The sequence below is a fragment of the Bombus huntii genome, chromosome 3 (genome assembly GCF_024542735.1).
Source record: "Bombus huntii isolate Logan2020A chromosome 3, iyBomHunt1.1, whole genome shotgun sequence".
Taxonomy (NCBI): domain Eukaryota; kingdom Metazoa; phylum Arthropoda; class Insecta; order Hymenoptera; family Apidae; genus Bombus; species Bombus huntii.
Genome location: NC_066240.1, coordinates 13810497 through 13833260, shown reverse-complemented (window position 1 = coordinate 13833260; position 22764 = coordinate 13810497). Strand labels below are relative to the sequence as shown.

The 22764-nt window shown below is 30.4% G+C and overlaps 5 protein-coding genes and 1 long non-coding RNA gene across 15 annotated transcripts in view; 3 read left to right on the top strand and 3 right to left on the bottom strand.

Moving 5' to 3' along the window:
• LOC126864161 (putative phosphatidate phosphatase) overlaps positions 1 to 5645 on the top strand; it is a 61830-nt gene extending 56185 nt beyond the window's left edge. For both annotated transcript variants that reach the window (XM_050615186.1, XM_050615190.1), the window contains exons 8-9: positions 3931 to 5109; positions 5187 to 5645. In XM_050615186.1, coding sequence (XP_050471143.1) covers positions 3931 to 4005 — 75 coding nt within the window. In that variant the 3' untranslated portion in view covers positions 4006 to 5109; positions 5187 to 5645. The remainder of the gene's footprint in view (positions 1 to 3930; positions 5110 to 5186) is intronic.
• LOC126864159 (N-sulphoglucosamine sulphohydrolase) lies at positions 5641 to 8308 on the bottom strand. The gene is made up of 10 exons (XM_050615182.1): positions 8166 to 8308; positions 7801 to 7930; positions 7565 to 7701; positions 7357 to 7507; positions 7055 to 7293; positions 6867 to 6986; positions 6556 to 6756; positions 6312 to 6481; positions 6077 to 6223; positions 5641 to 5997 (listed from the first exon to the last, which is right to left on the bottom strand). Exons 1-10 carry the CDS (start codon positions 8278 to 8280, stop codon positions 5863 to 5865), a joined length of 1545 nt encoding a protein of 514 aa, XP_050471139.1. The 5' UTR covers positions 8281 to 8308; the 3' UTR covers positions 5641 to 5862.
• On the top strand, positions 6492 to 10391 carry LOC126864164 (uncharacterized). Of its 5 annotated transcripts, none has more exons than XM_050615200.1 (5): positions 6492 to 6636; positions 8961 to 9048; positions 9117 to 9311; positions 9388 to 9655; positions 9737 to 10391. In XM_050615200.1, the coding sequence occupies exons 2-5, from the start codon at positions 8989 to 8991 to the stop codon at positions 10000 to 10002; spliced, it is 789 nt and encodes a 262-aa protein (XP_050471157.1). In that variant the 5' UTR covers positions 6492 to 6636; positions 8961 to 8988; the 3' UTR covers positions 10003 to 10391. The 5 variants fall into 5 exon arrangements, with proteins under 5 accessions (XP_050471157.1, XP_050471158.1, XP_050471159.1 ...); XM_050615201.1 differs by lacking the exon at positions 6492 to 6636 and adding an exon at positions 8204 to 8350; XM_050615202.1 differs by lacking the exon at positions 6492 to 6636 and adding an exon at positions 8330 to 8473.
• LOC126864163 (methylglutaconyl-CoA hydratase, mitochondrial) lies at positions 10329 to 14153 on the bottom strand. 4 transcript variants are annotated; one of them, XM_050615193.1, is made up of 3 exons: positions 13934 to 14153; positions 10989 to 11789; positions 10329 to 10894 (listed from the first exon to the last, which is right to left on the bottom strand). In XM_050615193.1, the coding sequence occupies exons 2-3, from the start codon at positions 11729 to 11731 to the stop codon at positions 10735 to 10737; spliced, it is 903 nt and encodes a 300-aa protein (XP_050471150.1). In that variant the 5' UTR covers positions 11732 to 11789; positions 13934 to 14153; the 3' UTR covers positions 10329 to 10734. The 4 variants fall into 4 exon arrangements, with proteins under 4 accessions (XP_050471150.1, XP_050471153.1, XP_050471152.1 ...); XM_050615196.1 differs by lacking the exon at positions 13934 to 14153 and adding an exon at positions 12224 to 12368; XM_050615195.1 differs by lacking the exon at positions 13934 to 14153 and adding an exon at positions 12208 to 12362.
• A 1821-nt stretch (positions 14154 to 15974) lies between these two features.
• LOC126864158 (MATH and LRR domain-containing protein PFE0570w-like) overlaps positions 15975 to 22764 on the bottom strand; it is a 32655-nt gene continuing 25865 nt past the window's right edge. For both annotated transcript variants that reach the window (XM_050615180.1, XM_050615181.1), the window contains one exon: positions 15975 to 17430. In XM_050615180.1, the coding sequence (XP_050471137.1) occupies positions 17281 to 17430 (150 nt within the window). In that variant the 3' untranslated portion in view covers positions 15975 to 17280. The remainder of the gene's footprint in view (positions 17431 to 22764) is intronic.
• LOC126864167 (uncharacterized) lies at positions 17439 to 21153 on the top strand. The gene is made up of 3 exons (XR_007689083.1): positions 17439 to 18264; positions 18471 to 18592; positions 18672 to 21153. It is a non-coding gene; the product is annotated as an uncharacterized LOC126864167 (long non-coding RNA).

The following is a 22764-nucleotide window of genomic DNA, read 5'->3' as shown; positions in this document are numbered from 1 at the left end:
TCGATATACATATAACGTTTAAATACATGAAATATATTGAAAGTGAATAAATATTCTTCAAAATTGTTGTTTCCATATATTCTAAGGCATCGTTGCGCATACTTACTGAGAGATCATCGGAGAACGATCAAAGGGAAAATACGATTGAACGTAATTAAAAAATTCAGCCTTAGGTGAGGAGAAGACAAGCATTTCGAACGATCTCTGCTTCAGCTTACGAGCTAAGATTTTGTTAAAAAAAAAAAAAAAAAAAAATCCGAAGAGTCGATGCATCTAGAGTTTTGAAGATTACACACACGGTAGCGACGAATTACGCTCAATTCAATTTCTGTGAGTAGATAATTTACAGATGCGATAAATCATCGAACTGGAATTACTTAACGAAAGAAAAAGATCTTTAAACCCGTTCCTTTAAATTCGATTCGTACGGTAATATGTATAAATAACGATGGCTTCTCTTCGTTGAGACGAAATCGTTCATCACTGGTTCACGAACAGTAAAATGGACGAGGTATAAATACATTATAGTAGCTTTGACCAGTGCACGCCACTTAAGCAGAAACAGTGGCACACGTGATCCTTCTTGATCGGCATTTCGTATCCAAAGAGAGGATACAGCACCGATAAAATCTACTCTTTCTACCATTAATAATACCGATAGGTATCTGGTTATAAATGATAGCCTTTATTATCTTGTATACGCAAGAATACGAGGAATCACGTCGAAAGTATTCAAACACGAGCGTAATGCGAAATTAGTCTTGTACTACTCGGAACTGTCTTGTACACGAAATGTTGAAATAAAACTTCCTGTACGTGCGTCTCTGACGTTATTGATAAATTACCGATTCGGAGGATATCATCGATTAACCGGATAAATTGGAAAATAAAGAAAAATATGTTGTTATTTCTGTATTTAGAGGTAGGATCGTAACAATTATTATTTTATTCTTTGGATAAATCTATCACACCGTTCTGAGCCGAAAAACCTTTGTTGCACTTTCTTACATGGACTAGGGATAAAAACAAAAGAACATCTTACACCTATCGATTGTATCTAGAACTATCTTCTAGTTATTATTTAATGTAACTAGCGCATCTGAATATGGATGGCGAGCACAAACTCACGTTGTCATTTTCAACAAAATATATGCTACGTGTTTTATAAATTTCCTTGAAATTCAGATTTATTTACATCGACTTCTCGCAATAAATAAATAAACTGATCTAAATTTGAAGTTTAAAAATTACCAAGTTCGACAAGGGCTACCAATGTATTTACATCTCGAATTTAGTTTAATTGTACCGGAACACGATTTACGCAAATGTATCCAGGGACAAGATGATGTACATAATACAGGGTTACCGAAGCTGCCTTTTACCAATAACTTCTCATTCGTGTAATGGAAGATGACATTCGTGAAACTGGTTTTAAAGATTCGTTCATTTACTTCATCTAGATTAATGTTCCCGGACGACAAAATTGATCAGTGAAAAAATTTCGTTGCTGCTATCGTTATTAGCTCAATAGCGAGATAGTTTTCAGTACTTGCTATCGTCAGTCGAAGTCATTAATCTAGAGATAACTGAAGGATGGTTTTGGTGAGGGCCAGATGTGTAGCCTAGAAGAGGCGAGAAATTCTGGTTGAAAGAGGAGGTGAAACGATAGTACGTCGTGTGGAAAAGGGGAAGACTCGTTGATGGATTGGAAGGAGGAACCTAAAGTCAAGGAAATTCCCGGTGAAGGTGGAAATATGGAAGGTGGCAAAAAACAAGAATGAAGAAAAGTTCAATTTTTGAGAAATAAAGTACAAGTTAAATAATAGATAGGTAATGAATAGTGGAATAAATAAATAAATAGATGCATGAACTGTAATGGTGAAAATGTTTATATAAAAATAAAGTATTTAGAGGAGACGAAACAGATAACCAAGGAATTGATATATTTTTATGTTATTATTATAGTTATTTGTAAGTTTAGTTGTAGTTTCCTTTTATGTTCATAAACTATATAAAACTAAGTCCAATTTCTAGACCATCAGGCTGAAATAAATATCTATATATGTACATAGATAATTGGATGGCAGCAGAGTAGTGGGTAAGTTACCCAGTTATAAAAATAATTAAAAGGCCCGGATTTGATTCCCTGACACCCCCATAGTCCGTAATTTAATTAGCAACCAAAAATCAACCAATTTAGAATGGAGTGTTGTTTGGAAAAAAGTGAGATATAAAGCCAAGTTCATTTTAAGGTCGACGAGCTAAAATGGTGTAATAACTATATGTACTAATGCTTCCCTTAAACTCTAACAATGAAAAACGCTAGAAATTTATGTACACAAAATACACAGATTTTTGGTAGGAAATGAAAAATTTTGTTGTCTTATTAGTCCAGTCGAATTAAGCGTAAAAGATCCAGGAACAAATTGATAATAAAAATTTTTTTGCATATAATTCGAAACGATATTTAGAACAAAATAAGCGACTTTGAAACAATTTTCCTTTAACGAAATATCGATTGACGAAAGAAACAATTTTTTTTACATTTTGCTTTATATCTTTGAAACTATTTGTCGCACGTGAAAAAGCTTCAGTAGAATGTTGTAGCTAATAAAATTATCTGAAAAATGAGACCTGTTCGTTACGGTAAGCACAATTGCTAGGTTGAAAATTAGTAAAAAGCGAAAAAGAAGTCCTTTTTTCTTAAGTTGTTTGCAACATTAGTTAAAATTGTCGTACAATATCAAGGTTCTGTAATAAATAAATACTAGTCATACCAAAGTAGTGTTCCAAATTTCGAATCTTCTGTTAATTTTCGTACAATCAATTTCTTAACTTACGAAGCGAAAAATTTTAATTTGCGATAAAAACATATCAGCTTATCTCGATTTATCCTCCGACCTTCTACGCTATCTGAAAGACCTACCATATATTTTGGTATTCAAATGAACAAAAATTTTTATATTCAAGTGCTTGACTAAAATATAGCAAAAATAAACTTTTGTTTAGTTGTAAAAAAAAGAAACTTGCAGTTTTCATTTTATCGTAATGGAACTTGTTTCAATCGATTTCTGGAGTCATTTTATGTAATTTAAAAAAAGAACGTTTCTCTAGGACCGATTGCCTTTAAAATAGATTGGATGCCCATAAAGGTTTAAAAAATGTTAGCAAAATTGTCTCATTTTCGCAGCAGGCGATTAGAGGCTTTCAAAGTAGCGAGCGAAACTACTTAAGGGCACCACGAGTCGTTTTTAACTCGATCACGCGAAAATTAACTGTAACTTATGGAAAAAATCGCATTATCTCGACAACTATAAAACTAATTCTGTTTTCTAATTTGAGGTTATTCAAAGAAAGAAAAACTAGGACTAGATGTTGAAGTTTACAAATTATGTTATTATTTATGTCGTTATTTATTTCATTTTTTATTAATTATTTTATTGTTTATTATTACGTTATGTTGTAAGAGAACGCGAGTCATATGAGAAAAAGAACCCCTCTGTCCTTGTCTAATTAAATATGTACACTAACGCCGCTCGTTAATCGGTGTTAGACTTACACGTTATACTTTACTGCACTTTAGTGCATGATTTATTAGACAAGGACACAAGTGGCCTCTATGCAGTGTTGTCTTCCTACTCCTATATCACTTTTTGAGTTCGTTCACGCATTTTTATGGTTATTAATCATTCATCCATATTGTTTTATGTGCATTTAATTTTGTAAGCTTATCTGCGTTTCGTGGAATTCAAAAGTTAGCTTATTTGTGCTTTACCTATCGTTCCCTGCTTTGTTATAACTCACTAGCTTTGTAATGGAATAATCCTGAAAGAATAAAATTCTATGACACATGTATAAAATAATAATTTATGTCATTGGAAAAGAAGAACAATCGTTATTGAACTGACATAAAATTTATTTAAATTTCAGAACGATTCATCATTACTTCAAACAAGAATTACATTTTACAATGCGATTGAAAGAAATGAAGACAGCACTATTTAAAAGCAGTCACACAATCGAATTAAATACTTAATAGAGAAGCAATTGCGAGTGTATCTGTACTTAATTTACCGTGTTTATATGAAACTTAGCCTTAATACCCCATTATTTACAACTATGTTATTTCCCCGTCAGATGGGATATTATTTATTTCATAGCCAATATATCATAGAATCTGTCATTTATTTCAATAGAGTAAGTGTATTGTACCATATTTTAGATGTCATATATGTATGTCATTTTCAATCCTTTCATCTCTTCTATTAAAGATCTTTAGTACATACATTACATGTGACATGCATTACTATTCGAAAATCATAATGTGGGGGACAATATTGTTGTATACGTTTCTTTATAATAGATAACTGACAGAATGTTTTGTTATATATTAAAACAAACATTGAAGTTAATAAAAACATGTATTTTATTTATTTAATGTATATACATCTCTTAATTAAGAAAAAACAAGCTAAATAGTGTTAAAAATTCTTGAAATATCCGAATACTAATCTCAGTCACTACATGTCTTTCGAATAATGTTCAATTATTCAATTTATTTCAGATACATATCAAATCAGTACTGTCATGATAAATAACTAGCTTAATAAATATTATTTATGAATTTCTAATTATTTCATTTTTCACAATTAATTTCATAAATCAATAAAATTGATAAAGCGTTTAAATTAGATAGTAGAGACATCAAGCGCTGAATATAGATACTATCATGGCCCAGTTCGACCCAACTGATATTTTAAACTATAGTCATTACGTTTCCTGCGATGTATAATGTGTTAGTATAATTGTTTTAGATGCGAGATATTTGCAAATATGTAATGCGACGTGAAATTGTTAATTTCGATACCACCACATTCAGATAAAAGTATTTTTTAGATATATTTTACGTGTCATTGTTCCGGTTAATCAAATTTTTTAAGTATAAAAGTAACCTCAAAATCAGTGATGCTCGTTTTACGTAGCTTTCAAAATACGAACTTGCTCGTGTTGCTTGGTGGTCTGTTAATGTGTCTTGTTTTTATGATACAAGTGAAACAAATTTACAATAACAATCAGAAATACAACAGATATTTAGGATACAAGGAATACGTAAGACTTTCAGAGACAATCATATATATTCATGTTGCGTTTTCTTATGAATTTAAATCGATTCGTTTGGACTTTAGATGAATGAAATATCATCGGAACTGAAAGCAGTAGAAAAGTCTGCGAATAAATCCTCGACGTATGTTCGTCAATTAAACGAAATCCTCTTGAAACATCGTGATAAGGATTTGAAAAATATGACTGTATCACGTCCTGTTCTTTGATTAGAAATTTTTGTAGTAGGTATATTTAGAGAGAATTATTCAATATGTTAACCGTTAATACTTATGTATATGTTCAAATAATTAGTATATTTGAACAAGTATGTTAATATTTTATTTCTGTTAGAATAATGAATTTGTACATAAGATTGCTATTTGCATAAGAAGGAGAAATATACAAGTTTATATTCTGTAAATAATATATTTGTATTTTCGTATATAAAAATCATTAATATTTTTATTTGATATTAATGTAGTGGAAGAATTCTGTTATGTATGTTATTCTATTATTATATAACAAAGAGTCACAAACTTGTAGCATAAATGAAATTTATTTAAATACCCCAAAACCGTTTCTACAATATTATGTAAAAAAACATAATAATTATGATAATAAAAATATAAAAATTATAAAACAAAAATTATAATAATTATGAATATAAACTATAAATATCCTCTATATTGCTGTGTCATGTTGGCATTAATTATTTATTATATTTTCATATTGTAAAAAGATTGAAATAATCAATATGTCTTAAATAAGATTTTCAAGTGGCATACATTGTGGTTCTTTAGTTCCAATAAGAACTCCTCTAGGTGCACAAAGCCAAGGATCTTTGGTTGTTTTCTGCCATTTTAATAATCTTTCTTGTAAATCAAAGAATATTTTCTGAAAATAAAATTTATATATGGTTTAATATTTTAGGATATATTTGTTCAAGTATAGCAAGTGTTTCGTTTTTAATTACTTTTGCAGATGATTTAGAAGCAATATTATTTTTTTCTTCTGGATCATATTTTAAATCATACAATTCCCATTCTGGTCTTTCATAGTAATTTTCTAATGTCTTGTACCATGGAAGTGATTGTTTATTCCTGGTTCTATTCAAAAGATCCTTTAAATAAAAGAAAAATGTATGATTTATAATTTAAAAAATATTACATAACCTTTTCTCATATTAATTTTTATCTTTTGCAGGTTACCTGAAAGGTTGGTGAGACGTAAAAATCTTGATCAATAGGGAATGGCATTTTATAGTTAATGTTATGTATAAGCTTATATCTTTTAGTTCTAATAGCACGCATGGGATAATACATAGTAACTTCATGATGTGTTTGACTGGCAAAAACAGCTGTGTCATTTTCTATGGGTTCTGGAAACATATAAGTGTGTAGCAAGATAATGTTAAAGGTGTCTTAATCCTGAAGGTAGATAATTTGAATTTACCTTCAATAAGAAGTGGAAGGAGTGATTTTCCAGTCAAATGAGGAGCTTCATTTGTATCAAATGAAGATTGATCTGTATATGGTATGTTAAACCAGTCTAATAATGTTGGTACAATATCCAATAATGATGTTAAACTGTGTGTTACACTATTTCTCCTATGATTAGGAATTGGTGACCTAATCATCATAGGTTCTGCCAATCCTAATGTGATAAAGTTAATTATTTTTCTATAGTAGATATCTTCAATTTTATTTTTAAAAAAAGAAGTTTCTCTTTGCTTATTTATATATTTTAAATAATTTGACTAGTACCTGGTTCATATAAATTTGTTCTACCATTTGGAAATGGTATACCATTATCAGAAGTGTAAATTACTAATGTATTATTTTTAAAACCAGCATTCTCTAGTTCTTTTAAAACTAATCCTACACCTATAAAAATTTCAATATTTATTAGTAATGGTAGTTTTGAAATTGCATCATTGTTTTTAATAAAATACCTTGATCTAAGCGAGAAATGGTTGTATATTGAGCAGAGATATCACGTCTAGCAGCTTCTGTATTTTGAACAAAATATGGTACTTTCACTTGCTCCCATTGATAGTATATTGGATACCAGTCAGGGATAGTACCCATACCAGTGTCTCCATTGCCAAATTTTTCACAAAAATTGCCATATTCTGGATGTGTATGACCACATCTATGAGGATCGTGAAATGCAATATATAAAAAGAAGGGCCTGGAAATGTAATACTTTATTTATCTTTGTCATTCTTCAAGTTGAAGTCTATCAAATTCATACTTTGTCTTATTTTGAGATAGAAATTCTCTGACTAAAAGTTTAATTTTAGTAATGTTTCGACCAACTTGAAGTATAGAATTATTTTCTTCTGTATGGGAAAAATCAAATGGATACACACTACCTGGGCCTACATGCTTTTTACCTATGATACCTGTAAAATATTTATAAATGATTTTTGAGTTTTTATAATTCTTAAATTTAAATATACCTGTCCTTATATTGTTTTTTTTTAATATTTTTGGCAAACTTTGGACAGTTTCAAATGAGTTAAAGTGATGAATTCCATGATGGAGACCATACATCCCATTTTGATGACTCGGTAAACCAGTGAGTAAGGAGGAACGACTAAAATGTTTACAAATTGTGAAAGTAACACAAAGTAATAATATGATACCTACATTGATATGAAATATTGAACAGCAAGTTGGACAATAATAATGATACCTAGGAGAACAACTGCTGACTGAAGAATATGCATTATTAAACAGTAAACTCTCTTTTGCCAAGTTATCTAGATTAGGTGTTTGGCAAATATTATTTAAATAGGATCGCATTTCAAATCCCCCATCGTCAGCTGCACAAAAAATTAAATTCTATATTTATAATTCCCTAAGATTGTAAAATATGAAAAGATATTTTATTTTTTAATTGAAGATATACAACACAGATGAAGAATATTAACTAAAATTTGATTTTTACATGAAAATATAAAACAAAATATGTATTTTAATTTTTAAAAATTTTATTTCGCATTTCATAAGATTGAAATAACAAAATTTTTGAGAATAAAAACAGTAGTATATTTTTACCCAAAAGTAAGACAGCATTTTTATGCGGCACGATGTTTGCATTTATCTTATATAATTCTAATAAGATAAGGAAGACAAAGCAGTATAATTTATTCGAGCAACTTCTTCTTAACATTGCAATTTTGCAGATAAGAAGAGTACCGATAAAGAACACGTCAAATAAGCCACGTATCAATCTAACCACCGTCTGTATTTTTGTTTTTTTTTCTTCGTTACTTTGTATGCAGTATTTAATTTATTTCGTGGTCGATGAAAATAGAGAAAGTAGAGAAAATGAAATATCAACTTAATTACGGTCGTAATATTGTGTAATAAAATAGTGTTATCTTTATTCATATGTTAATGACTTGTTGTCTAGACAGGTTATATTCATTGTGTATTTATCAATAATGTTTTAGATACATATCTATATGTTCTGATCTTTTCGATAATTTTTACAAAAGTGTTATGATTTTTTATTAGAATTGTAATGTATTTTGTTTTTCTCGTTCTTTTTCGTCTATTTATTAATTATTTTTATTAAGATTGTTTTGATATGATTTAATCTGTCAGGAAGAAGATCATAAGTGGTGGGGAATTGTTAATATATAATAATGAGAGAAACGCCTTGCACGTGACTTGCGTGTGACTTGTTTGATACATACGATAGTTTTTTAAAATAGTAATAAATTTTTTATATCAAGCAATTTTTGATATTTAGTTATAAAAATTTCTTAATAGCTATATTTATATTTTGTACAGAGCTTTTAACATTTTTTCCTTATTAAAAATTTAGTGTAAAAATTTATGTTTCAGGTAAGCAGATAAACAGTATCATTTTACTATGACTAAGAAGATAATATGTTTATTTGATGTCGATGGCACACTTACGGATCCTAGACAGGTATAAATATTTATATTAAAAACAAAATACATTCTGATTGTTATGAATAAGTTTTAATTTCTTATTAGGCAATTAAACCATCCGTGGAGAAGTTTCTTTTGGGGACTGTTAAGAAAGAGTTTGACATAGCTATAGTTGGAGGATCAGATTTAAATAAGATTAAAGAACAGTTGGGTGGTAAAAGTATATTTGAAAAGTACAAATATGTTTTTGCAGAGAATGGACTTATTGCTTTTAAAGAGGGTAAACAATTACCTACAGATGTAAGTGATACAATTAAGAGACAATATTAAATTGTTATAAAATTTTCTGTTTCTTACTTTTTATTTCTTACTTCAGACAATTCAAAGTATTATTGGTGAAGAGGCATTGCAAGATTTGATCAATTTTTGTCTGAAATACATATCTGAATTACATCTACCATTCAAGCGTGGAACTTTTATAGAATTTAGGACAGGAATGCTTAATGTATCACCAGTTGGTCGTAATTGTACTAAAGAAGAGCGTATTCAGTTTTATGAATACGATCTTGAGCATCAAATACGTCAGAAATTTATTCAAGCTATCAAAAAGGAATTTCCAGATCTTGCTTTAACGTACAGTATTGGTAAGTGAGATTTTTATATTTGTATAACATTTGTTCTTCATATAGATTGTTATTGAAAATGTGTCTATTATATGTGTAAAGGAGGTCAAATATCTTTTGACATTTTTCCTATTGGTTGGGACAAAACATATTGTCTAAGACATATTCAAGGATATGAAGAGATACATTTCTTTGGTGACAAAACAGCAGAAGGTGGCAATGATTATGAAATTTATGAAAGTGATTTAACTGTTGGACATCGTGTAACTTGTCCAGAAGATACAGTTAATCAACTCAATATTCTTATAGCATTTATTAAAGAAAAAAGAGAACGAGAACAACTGGAGGTTCCTATGCAATGTGCATAATGCAATGAATATTTAATGTATTAAATAATTTACTTAAAAAAGAAGGTACTTTTATATATTTATGTTGATTTGTTTTTCTGTTTTATTAGTAAGCATTCCATTTATAGTATTACATTTTCAATATCAAACGAATTTTTGATACAATTAAAAAATTTAGATTATTCAATCTTTATTTTTATCAAATTGATTATTTCAATTTGTTAAAATAATCTTATGGGAAATTGAATTGTAAATTTCGTTTTTAATGTTTTATAAAGAACATGTGTTGAAGTATAAAATTGATGCAATTGCTTGTAATATGCATTTGAATGAAATGAGAATTAATGTTATATATATAAACAGAATTATTTTATTTTTTTAAAATAAACTTATGTGTTTACATAAATATATACATATTGTGTATTAACAACAACAACAACATTGTTATAAACTATATAGAATTCTGAAATTGTTTAAATCACGTATAAAAATACTTAAAACTATGTACCTAACAATATTATTTCTGTACTGTATTAAATATTAGTTTACTAATTTCATATGTTTCTATTTAAATACAAGTATGCTTGAACTTTCATAATGATGTGTCGATGATCGAAATTAATCACATTACAATGATGTAGTACAAGAAAGGCATGTTTCTGCATTTAATCTCGATTAAAATGCACTTTCGTGATATGTAGATAATTAAGCGTAACAAACTTATAAAATACGTTGTATTTTATTTTTATATGTTTAAACTCCCTGATAAATGGGCATACGTTTCGTCCCAAATGCTGCAAGTCCTTCGATTCTATCTTTTGAATCTACAACTGTGTTGTAACATTGTTTTTCAATTTCAAATCCATCTGTAATAGGCATTTGTAGACCTTTCGATATCGCTGTTTTTGCCATTCTAAAATATGATAAAATAAGAGTATTATTTATTATGATGTATTGTTTGTTGTGTATTATATTTATATAAACCAAATTTGTAAACTTATACTTACTTAACTCCAATTGGTCCATTAGGTAAGATTTCTCTGGCAATTGTTAAAGCAGCTTGATAAGCCGCATCACCACTTTTATTTTGTGGAACTACTTCATTTACTAAACCAATCTTCATAGCCTGTTCACCATCAACAATGCGTGCAGTGTAAATAAGTTCTTTTGCTCTAGCACTTCCAATTATTCTTGGAAGTCTTTGAGTGCCTCCTGCTCCAGGAATAATAGCCCATTTTGTTTCTACAAGGCCCATTTTAGCTTCTGATGCTGCAACTCTAATATCTGTGGCTAGAGCAATTTCTAATCCACCACCTAGTGCAGCACCATCAATAGCAGATATCACTGGGGTTGGTAAAGTTTCTATATCATATGTCATATTTCTCAAGAATGAAACAAATTTTGAAATTTCTGCTGTGTCCATTCTTGCTCTTTCTCTCAAATCTGCACCAGCACAGAAAACTTTTGGGACCAAACTACGAATGATTAATACTCTCAACTTTGAGTCTTCTCTGATGGAAGAAATGGCATCATGTAACTGACTAGTTATAGTTTTGCCAAGAGCATTGCAAACTGTGGGTCGATTTAATCCTAATACTACAATGCCATTGTCTTTTCCATCCAAATACTTAAGTACTACTTCTTTCACATCTTCTTTTGGATTTAACATTGCGTTGGTAGACATTGCCTTTGTAGCAGTTGTACAAAGAGAATGGAAAGTGTGTCTGACACTTGTCGTTAAAGACCCCATTATGTAAAGTTTATGTGTAAACAGGCTTTCACTCAATTAAATCTTGTGTGAACACAATCTGAAAAGAAATCTCCATTATTAAAAATATTACAACAAGAAATATTAATAATTATCTTATAAATTATTCATAATATTAATATGCAGTTCATACAAGAGTTTAATTCAAATTACTTTTAACACTTAAAAAGTGAATAAACATATCCAATATACCAATGATGAATTATAATATATTAGTAACTGAATATCACAGATTAAAAATACGGTAAGTTATTTTTAAGAGCTTACATGATATTTTAGAACTCAAAGAATTAATTAAAATTACTTTTATCTAAATATTCTCCTACAAGCAAGTTTTAAAAATCGTTCAATTCATAGTCAACAAAACATTATAGCCATCTAGCGGTAAAATGAATTGTTTAGAAATTAAATTAAAGCTTGCGCTTTTAGAGATTTTCTATGCATATTCGATTTCTTACGTAATTAATTAATTACATGCAATTAGTGCAAAGTGCCCTATTTTGGGCCTGCTTGCGCCGTCTACAGGTGAATTAGTGCAACTAATAAGAATTAAAATTTCTAACTAGTAAATGGCACCACCACATTCAAAATGCATGTCGGTATATTATATAAGTCTGACCAGAGAGGAAATGGGAGTACTCGTGTTTATAGATTTGGTTGTTCATGGACTAGTGCTGCACTATGCGGCCAAGTGCTGAGGTTAATTAAAGTTAGCATACACAAAAACCTGTAAAATTAGGGATCTGCCCTGTTTGATTGCACAAAGACATTGTATTAGCCAATGCGAATGATTATGACTAACAATAAATAAATGACGAAAGTAGAAAATTAAGTATAAACAAATATTACACATAGCAATATTATATATATATATCATAATCATTCGCATTGCCTACTACAATGTTTTTGTGCAACCAAACAGGGGACATTCTTAACTTTAAGCTTAAATACATAGATTATTGTATATGCTAAATTGCAACCAAACAGAGCAGATCCCTAATTTTATAGGTTCTTGTATATGCTAACTTTAGTTGACCTCAGCACTTGGCCGCATGGTGCAGCACCTGTACTGCGAAACAACTAGAACAGGCGTCTGACTGGCGCCTTGTCCTTATTATCAAATATCTCTATAGCAAGTACAAAAACAATGATGATTAAGTATACTAGGTATATCAAGTATACAATGAAGTAATAATGACAATCAAATTCCTGAACGTTGGGTACGACGTACAAGCGATGTACTAACGACGCGTACTCGAGTCGGCACGGTATGTATGTTATGTATAGATATATACGTGCATATATACTTTTATGTGACACATGAACTAAAAATCCCTGATGAAAAAATATTTCATTATAACCCATACTAAATACATATGTCAAGTTTTACAATATGAACACAGATATTGTATAAGAATTTTTTGTTAGCATAGAATATTGTAAAAATTGTAAATCGGACCAGCAACGAACTTGTCAAAGAAAGAACAGCATCGGCATGTTTACAAATCTGACTTCTGTCTTATTCTTATTATCAAACATCTCCATAAAAAATACAATAATAACAATTATCTTCCTAAACGTTGAAGACTGAAATTATAAAGTAATTAACGAAAGATTAATATACTTAATATTTAATGGATAAATAGTATCGGTTTGTTTATATTATGTATACATAAGTCTGACCGGCGACTTATTCTTATTATCAAATAGAAGTATAATAATAACGGTAAACAGATTGAAATATATTACATCGTAGAACTGTATTTTCACACAATATTACACATTTTACAGTATACTATGCACATTTTCTCAGCAAATGTTAATTTAAAATCTAAGTCATTCACATTTTTGAAAATTGTTTACTCCAACAAATTTATCTTATTTTAATCACCCTAAAGAATTTAGTGAAACGTAGGTCACTGACGATCACCGTGCCAGTCAGCGTGTTAACTTTTTAAATATTGAAAAGTCATTCCAATAAAAGTGTAAAACACCCAATAAAAGATTAACATTCCGAATATTTTAACACGGTCAAGTCTGATTTGCGTCTTACTCTCACTAACAAATATCACTATAAAAAATACAGTAAACACGATTAGCTTTTAAACTTTGAAGAATTATTCAAATGAAATTATCAAATAATTAATGAAACGTATACGTATAAATGAAGAAAAATAGAAATACCGTGTCTTCTTTCGGAAGCGTGTAGGAATGTCTCTGACGACTCCTTGGACTTTACGCACCGTCGCGTTGCACCAATAGCATTTGTGGTAGGGAGGTCCGAGAAAAGTTCAAATATAACGTACTAACTTCAGTACTTCGACGACGACGTCGCAGAGTCGCAAGCGCAACTGGTTGTTGTAGAAAATGAAAGGAAAATATATTCTTCGCGACCTACTCAAGTTGTACGTGTATTTATACACTGTGTGTCACACGCACACAGATAAGATTCAAACATCCATTTTGCGTCAGTCGATACGTTTTTCTATCTCTCCTGTTAACTTTACGAAGCGCGAGTTGCTGCTAGAATGGAAGAGAAGCCAATATTTCGAGGTTCTCAACTAAAACAATTAATATGCATTATCAGTATTTATATTAATAAATGTCTGAGACACCCTTAAGTAGGTTTCGAATAGAGTAGTACGTTGTTGAATGGTCTGTATAAAGCTAGACCTGTAACTTTAAAGAATTAAAAGTATGGTTAGTAAAATACATATTATGGATCTCGTAAACCGATAATTTAATTTAATTTTGATTAATTGAGATTAATATAAAAATGGATTAATAAATTTATAAAAGTCACGATAATGGCCTTTTCATAAGCAGCGTAGTCTATATGGATTATAAGTTACAATATAGTTATGTAATATAGCATATAAATTAGAATATATTCGAACCTACATACGTACCTACTACCATTAATAATCTGTGTCTTAATAATAATTAATTAATAACATATGTCGTACAAAGATAAATAACTGTCTTATCAAACAAAATAGGATTTTATCTAGCAAAATAGCAAAAACTATACTTTTCTATTTGCAGGTAATCGAAGTTTTAGAATTTTTATATAAAATATGAAATATCTATTTTCACCATTATGAGATGGTTGATTTGTAAATGTTATACAATATTTCCCCAAATTATCGTCAAATCAACGGAATTGAATGATTTTGAAATTTAAGATTATCTTATTATTATTATCTTATTATTGTTACGTGATTTGTTCCTCCCTCTTTTTTGTACTCGAATCAGTAATAATCTTGTTTACAGTTTTTATAACTATAAAGAAGATAAATAAGCCAGATTACAGATGTATGCTCTTTGACTGATAATTTCTTTTTTTAATTTCAGTAAACAGCTGAATTTAATTACCTACGTTACGTTACAACGATGACGTAAATATGTCGCATATGTCTTTTTTAAATTCGTAACGATTAAATTGTCAAATAGGAAGATATTAGATGAAATATTAATAAACCGAATTGTAATAAAATTCTACCGGAACTTCCATTAAAAAAAAAAAAAGACAATTTTATTTACTGAAATTAATTTTATTAAAGACATCAATTTAAAGATTTACAGCAAGCGGTATTTTTGAGACGTAACTTTTCATGCAACAAATTGTTAAACAAACTATTTCATTCAATAATCACTACGTTAACAAAGTATCATTTGTATTTAATCAATAACTGCGGTACGCGATTATGCATACCATAAACGAAGAAAATGAGATAATCTAAAATTAGAACCCCCTGCTCTTAATCGAAGCAGAAAGCAAATCATTGAGTAAATTGTACTTAGTTAAATTTTAATATTTGTACGTTACTTACTCACCAAAAGTAGAAATCGTGGAATAATTTTAAGTCTCTTTGTTCAAATATCCTGCGTTTGTCATTTTTTAATATGTTCAGATATTAAATACATGTGTCACGAATGTCATAAAATATTAATAACATTCTGCGATAAAACTATTTAGTCACTTCTATTTTTAGTTTAAACTGCATAAAAAAGTATGGAATATAATCAAAAGAGAAGTCACTTGAGCCTTTTGCATGTCCATTAGTTTCAATGACGATATGTCACAAATCATTTCCTTATTTTAAAATGAATAAACATGATAAAACAAAATGAGAATTATAATTTTGTATTGATAATCCTTCTGGGATCTTTAAATTTGTCTTTAACAGGGTTGTCGTTTTAGATAAATTAGAATTCAACGGTGTAAATCTACTTAAAGTACTTTATTGATATATAAATATTGATAGAATATCATTAAAACAGTATAAAAAGTTGACTTATTCATTTTACAACGAATCTTTTTATAAATGTAAGCTCAATTGCCTTAAGTATCGGGTAACATAAAACAATAGGTATAAATGCAGATTACATCGATATCGCAGCATGAAAATGTTTCAGACTTTGCAAATGATTCATAGAAACTACTAGAAATAAATAAATAAATTAATAGCGAATATTGGTCTAGAATGAAAATGCATAACTCTTTCAAAACCAGTTTATCCTTCGTTCTTTCTTACAAAAATTGTTATTAAAATGAAGCGAAGGAAGGATAAACAGTTTGCTATTTGTTGACTCTTAAAATTCCCAGTGTTTAAAACAAAAAAGAGAGAAATGAATAAATTGTACCTTTAAAAATATAAACCAGTGATATAAAACTGTAACATTAAATCCTCAAACCATATCTAAGCCAAAACACAAGATCTGAGTAATAGAAATTTGTCAGTTTTTAGATAATAATAATGGAAAGCGAAAAGGTACGAAAGTACGTTAATTTTGCCACAACTCCACACTCTTCTACATACGGTTTATCAATATCTATCATCGTCCAATTAATCAAACTATTATCTATAACGAACATCGTGAATTCTATCAATGACGCACGAAGCATAACAGATACGTATACCGAGATATTTAGAGAGCCAATCGAGAATTGAAATGCATTCATCGACACTCTAATTTTTTTCATAACATTTCAACCAATAAATTTGGTTGCTCTTCTACTTACTATGTAACATACTCCGTTAACTAATTTATTCAAAACGATTCAGAATCAATTGCTTAAATTCTTATCCAACGAAAGCATCCAATTCTCGCAATTCGAAGCTAACGAAATTACAGAAGATTCTCTTTAGATTCGAGAAACAAACAGCCATAAAACCAAACGCAAATACCATAAAGAGAAGACTGCTCTCACGAATAATGATTCACAGACTGTGGACTTTTATGCATTTCTGATAAACATTTAAAAATACAAAAATCCACCGAATGCGTACAATATGCAAAAATATATAAAATACACTAAGTATGAATGATCATAGTTTTTAATAGGCGAAACATATTACTATTACTACTATTACTAGATATCGTTTCTTTAGATCTCTCTTGGCAAAAATATGAAATTGCATAAAAATCCGCGGTCTAATAATTTAAGAAATAAAGACAAAGGGAGAAGTCCGCTTTCATGGTGGATGAAGGTTTTCATTAAGACCAACGATGATGCGAAGGAAGGTTTAAGCGGCGGCGACTGCAACAGGTGGAGGTCGAAGCATCGACCTCGTGGCCGATGATAATTTCTCCGAGACTAAATGAGCGATGTGCGATGATCTTTTCCAGACGAATTCGCGCGTTCTGTCGTGATCGTCCGCGCTCTCCACTCGTACCTAATTAACAAATAACATCGAGATTAACAAATTGTTCACGTAATCGTCGCAGTTATTAAGTTCGAGTTAACTTCAGTGTCTTCGGATCTGAACCTTCCATGGTGATGATATTAGATTGCATCGGTTTGCAGGATTTACAGATGAGATATCTGTTTTTTTTTTGAAAACCATTTATAAAGTATCAGTTACCTTTAAAAATTTGAGTATTTTTAGTTCAGTGTGTAATTGGTTTCAAATTGGAAGAAATGACATATTTACATATTTGGTTTACGTCATTTTCGATTCTTTTCGTCGATTGAAACGGCAACGAGGGCGAAACGTAAAAATTAGAGAAACTCCATCTTCCGACAATTTCTCAAACTTTCCATTTCTCTCATCTATCGGACATCTTATTCTCTTTCGTAAGATATTTCCTATAGAAATGAGAATCTACAATATTTACGAGACGATCTGGAATCCGCGTGTGAGACGTGCTTTCTTTCGAAGCTGAATTCATTAAATTTCGCGCTGTCGTCGACTGGTGCACAGCAGATTAAAGAAGGAGAAACTTTCTGTAACACACGTGAATTAAATGCTAACAATGTTATCGGACGTAATTCTTTCGAACGTGGATAATGTATCGTAAAAATTGTTGGCAGTTTTAAATTTAGTATTTCAACGGGCTTATGTAAATGTTAAGACAATTCAACAAGCTGGTTCGTGAAATCCAAGGATGATGATTGTTCGTGAAACAATGAACGAAAAGAGGAAGTTGGAAGAATGCCATTGACGATAATTACTTGTACATTAACTAATACACGACGAACAGCAAGAAAAATAGCGCTTCAGACGATGGTAAGCCATTTTATCATTATTTATCGTTTGATGGTAATTAGACCGCGCATATCAATACAAATACATATTTTCATATTTTAATATAATCGAAAGAGTGGAACTTAGGTAGGAAATTGTTTTATTCATTGAATATCCTAACTCTATACTTTGTACGTTTTATACGTTTTTTCATATTACGTGGATTCCGTGGATTTTTGCACTTTCAGATATCCTGCGCATGCGTGAAAACTTATAGTCCCATGATGGTAAGAAAAGAAAGTGAAAAATAGAAGGACGAGAAAGCGAAGAAAATGGAAAATGGAAAAAGGAAGAGGGAAGCAAGTGAAAGGTAAGAAAAGAAAAGAAAAAGTAGTAGAGGTATAAGTATAATTATACTTATTCCTATTTGACATTATGCTTATTGACAGGATTAGAATTACTTATTAGATCACGTATTAGAAAGGAGAAAAGCGTAAAAAATAAGGAAAAGAATGAAGAAAAAGGTAAAGAAAATGAAAAATATAAAGGATACCGGAAAATTGAAAACAATAGAAAAGGTAGAGAAAAATGAATAAATTAAAAAGAAACGATACATAGATACAAATGAAAAAGTAAAGAAAGTCGATAAATGGATCCACGTGAATCAAACGGCAAACAAAGGCTTAAACGAGAGTCATCAAATAGAAGATAAACGGAAGACAGTCATCAGAGACAGATTTTTAAGGCAGTTTTTTACTCGTGACAAAACTCGTGGTATTATACAATATTCGGAAACGTGTTTGAGAGATAGCGATGAATATGTAGTTGCTAAAGAGGCAATGCTTGATAAAGATAAACGTGCAAAACACGTGCCAAAAGTACTGATTCGTTTGAAGAAGATAATAATCGTTTGGTGATCGTCTGCAGAATGGCATTACCATTTCTTACAGACAAGAATTATAATTACCTCATAAAAAGAACCATATTGTAAACTAGATAAGATGCATATGAAATTGACAAAGCAACAATTCACACCTAGTGACACAATTGGAAATTAATTCTATTGTTCATAAAGTAACGTTTAAGAACAATTACGTAATCACGTGTAAATATTAATAATATATAACAGTAATTAGATCAATAATTATATCAACGATATTATTCGATGTAGTAAATATAGTAAACTATACTATTGTACTAGCTTACTATATTAATATAGCGAATAAAATTTAACTTTTAAATTTAGCGAACGATAATAAAATGTAATGAATTATAATGCTTAACTTAACTGCTTAAATTATATGCTAATGTATATAAGATTGCTTAATGGTATTCAGCCACGATTTGAATAGAAAATATAAGAATATTTGTTCTGCTGGCACGAAGACATCTTTAATGCATAATTGACAAAAAATATTGAGAGATATTCACCGAGACACTGAACTTAGAATGCCACATGCTAACAGATAACCTTAGGGTAGATATAATACTGTATATGTTACTATAATCCCATTGGTATGATAAAAAGTAAATGTATTATTTATCACTTATTTTAATAAGATGCTGACGGCAGAAAGTTGACAGCGATCGAAAGTAGCTTACGAGGCTCGCAAAGACTTTCTCAATGTAATCATGGAAATGATTAAGTTATGTAAGAAAGTGGCAACATTCGAAGATATAAACTTTTAATCGGACGAAGCTCGAACGAATGAGGCAACAGGTCGAACGATGACACTTCATAGTATATTTCGTTCAACGTGTTTCTGCACTTCTGATCTAATATTATTATTTAATATCGACGAGATATTACTTTGTAACGTTTAATATTAATTATTTGGTATCTAACGTTACTTTATAATCTATATATAATTTATATTTATCGTACCGGCGTACGATAAATTATCAAATCTGTTTTCCTCGCAAGCAAAGCGTCTTGTGAAAAATTGCTATTCTATATCTTTGGCTTATTTTCGATCGACATAGCGTAAAAGAAGACCGACGATATATCTGTTAATTTTGTCTCCTAGTGTGTCTCATTTTTACGGATATAGAAATGAAACCGATAAAAGGTTGATTCTATTATGTAACGAATTTTTTGCTCATTTTTTCTCACTTCAGCGAGTGGCTTGTGCGACAGTAAAATATTCAACTAAGGCGAATGCATTATTAATTTTTTATATGAATGTTCTCGACGAATAAGAACTCAGTGGCGTGACATGTATCTGATAATCCGAGAGGCCGAAGAATTGGCCCACCTCTGCTTATTCATGATCGAGGTCAATGCTCACTTACGACCATTCTATCAAACGAATTTTCATCTTTAACTTGAATTTTAAATTATAAATTATTGAATATTAGCTTAAAATGTATATATTCGATGAAATTTATAAAATTATATTTTTTTTTAATACCTTATAACTGTTTCTTTTCATATATTTCTTTTAACAAGTTTAAATAATGCTTAAACAATACCTAATATATCATAACTTGTAATAAAGAATGTTTAAAAGATTTCACAACGAAATCAATTTACGTGGAAAGACAATAGGAGTGATTAAATAACACAGAGCGTAATGGTTTAACTATGATACCTACGCAAGTAACTTTTCCAAGTATTCTGTCATTTAATATAATCGAGTATAAACGACTGTAAGGGAAAATCGAATACTAAAATGGAAAACTGCCAGTAACTTTTCCAAGTACTCTGCCGTTTAATATAATCGAGTATAAACGACTGTAAGGGAAAATCGAATACTAAAATGGAAAACTGCCAGTAACTTTTCCAAGTACTCTGCCATTTAATATAATCGAGTGTAAACGACTGTAAGGGAAAATCGAATACTAAAATGGAAAACTGCCAGTAACTTTGCCAAGTACTCTGCCACTTAATACAATCGAGTGTAAACGACTGTAAGGGAAAATAGAACACTAAAATGGAAAACTGCCAGTAACTTTGCCAAGTACTCTGCCACTTAATACAATCGAGTGTAAACGACTGTAAGGGAAAATCGAATACTAAAATGGAAAACTGCCAGTAACTTTGCCAAGTACTCTGCCACTTAATACAATCGAGTATAAACGACTGTAAGGGAAAATCGAATACTAAAATGGAAAACTGCCAGTAACTTTTCCAAGTACTCTGCCGTTTAATATAATCGAGTGTAAACGACTGTAAGGGAAAATCGAATACTAAAATGGAAAACTGCCAGTAACTTTTCCAAGTACTCTGCCACTTAATACAATCGAGTGTAAACGACTGTAAGGGAAAATAGAACACTAAAATGGAAAACTGCCAGTAACTTTGCCAAGTATTCTACCGTTTAATATAATCGAGTGTAAACGACTGTAAGGGAAAATCGAATACTAAAATAGAAAACTGCCAGTAACTTTGCCAAGTACTCTGCCACTTAATACAATCGAGTGTAAACGACTGTAAGGGAAAATCGAATACTAAAATGGAAAACTGCCAGTAACTTTGCCAAGTACTCTGCCACTTAATACAATCGAGTGTAAACGACTGTAAGGGAAAATAGAACACTAAAATGGAAAACTGCCAGTAACTTTGCCAAGTACTCTACCGTTTAATATAATCGAGTGTAAACGACTGTAAGGGAAAATCGAATACTAAAATGGAAAACTGCCAGTAACTTTGCCAAGTACTCTGCCACTTAATACAATCGAGTGTAAACGACTGTAAGGGAAAATAGAACACTAAAATGGAAAACTGCCAGTAACTTTGCCAAGTACTCTACCGTTTAATACAATCGAGTGTAAACGACTGTAAGGGAAAATCGAATACTAAAATGGAAAACTGCCAGTAACTTTGCCAAGTACTCTGCCACTTAATACAATCGAGTGTAAACGACTGTAAGGGAAAATCGAATACTAAAATGGAAAACTGCCAGTAACTTTGCCAAGTACTCTGCCACTTAATACAATCGAGTGTAAACGACTGTAAGGGAAAATAGAACACTAAAATGGAAAACTGCCAGTAACTTTGCCAAGTACTCTACCGTTTAATATAATCGAGTGTAAACGACTGTAAGGGAAAATCGAATACTAAAATGGAAAACTGCCAGTAACTTTGCCAAGTACTCTGCCACTTAATACAATCGAGTGTAAACGACTGTAAGGGAAAATAGAACACTAAAATGGAAAACTGCCAGTAACTTTGCCAAGTACTCTACCGTTTAATACAATCGAGTGTAAACGACTGTAAGGGAAAATCGAATACTAAAATGGAAAACTGCCAGTAACTTTTCCAAGTACTCTGCCACTTAATACAATCGAGTGTAAACGACTGTAAGGGAAAATAGAACACTAAAATGGAAAACTGCCAGTAACTTTGCCAAGTATTCTACCGTTTAATATAATCGAGTGTAAACGACTGTAAGGGAAAATCGAATACTAAAATAGAAAACTGCCAGTAACTTTGCCAAGTACTCTGCCACTTAATACAATCGAGTGTAAACGACTGTAAGGGAAAATCGAATACTAAAATGGAAAACTGCCAGTAACTTTGCCAAGTACTCTGCCACTTAA

What these genes read in the sequence shown, in the direction of transcription:
- LOC126864159 (XM_050615182.1), bottom strand. Translation starts at nt 8,280, where the DNA reads ATGTTAAGAAGAAGTTGCTCGAATAAATTATACTGCTTTGTCTTCCTT. An exon ending in AAATGCTGTCTTACTTTTGG is followed by an intron (nt 7,931 to 8,165) that starts GTAAAAATATAC and finishes TTTTTTGTGCAG; the next exon opens with CTGACGATGGGGGATTTGAA. An exon ending in CATTTCTCGCTTAGATCAAG is followed by an intron (nt 6,987 to 7,054) that starts GTATTTTATTAA and finishes AAATTTTTATAG; the next exon opens with GTGTAGGATTAGTTTTAAAA.
- LOC126864164 (XM_050615200.1), top strand. Translation starts at nt 8,989, where the DNA reads ATGACTAAGAAGATAATATGTTTATTTGATGTCGATGGCACACTTACG. An exon ending in GTAAACAATTACCTACAGAT is followed by an intron (nt 9,312 to 9,387) that starts GTAAGTGATACA and finishes TTCTTACTTCAG; the next exon opens with ACAATTCAAAGTATTATTGG. An exon ending in TGCTTTAACGTACAGTATTG is followed by an intron (nt 9,656 to 9,736) that starts GTAAGTGAGATT and finishes ATATGTGTAAAG; the next exon opens with GAGGTCAAATATCTTTTGAC.
- LOC126864163 (XM_050615193.1), bottom strand. Translation starts at nt 11,731, where the DNA reads ATGGGGTCTTTAACGACAAGTGTCAGACACACTTTCCATTCTCTTTGT. An exon ending in AATGGACCAATTGGAGTTAA is followed by an intron (nt 10,895 to 10,988) that starts GTAAGTATAAGT and finishes ATCATATTTTAG; the next exon opens with AATGGCAAAAACAGCGATAT.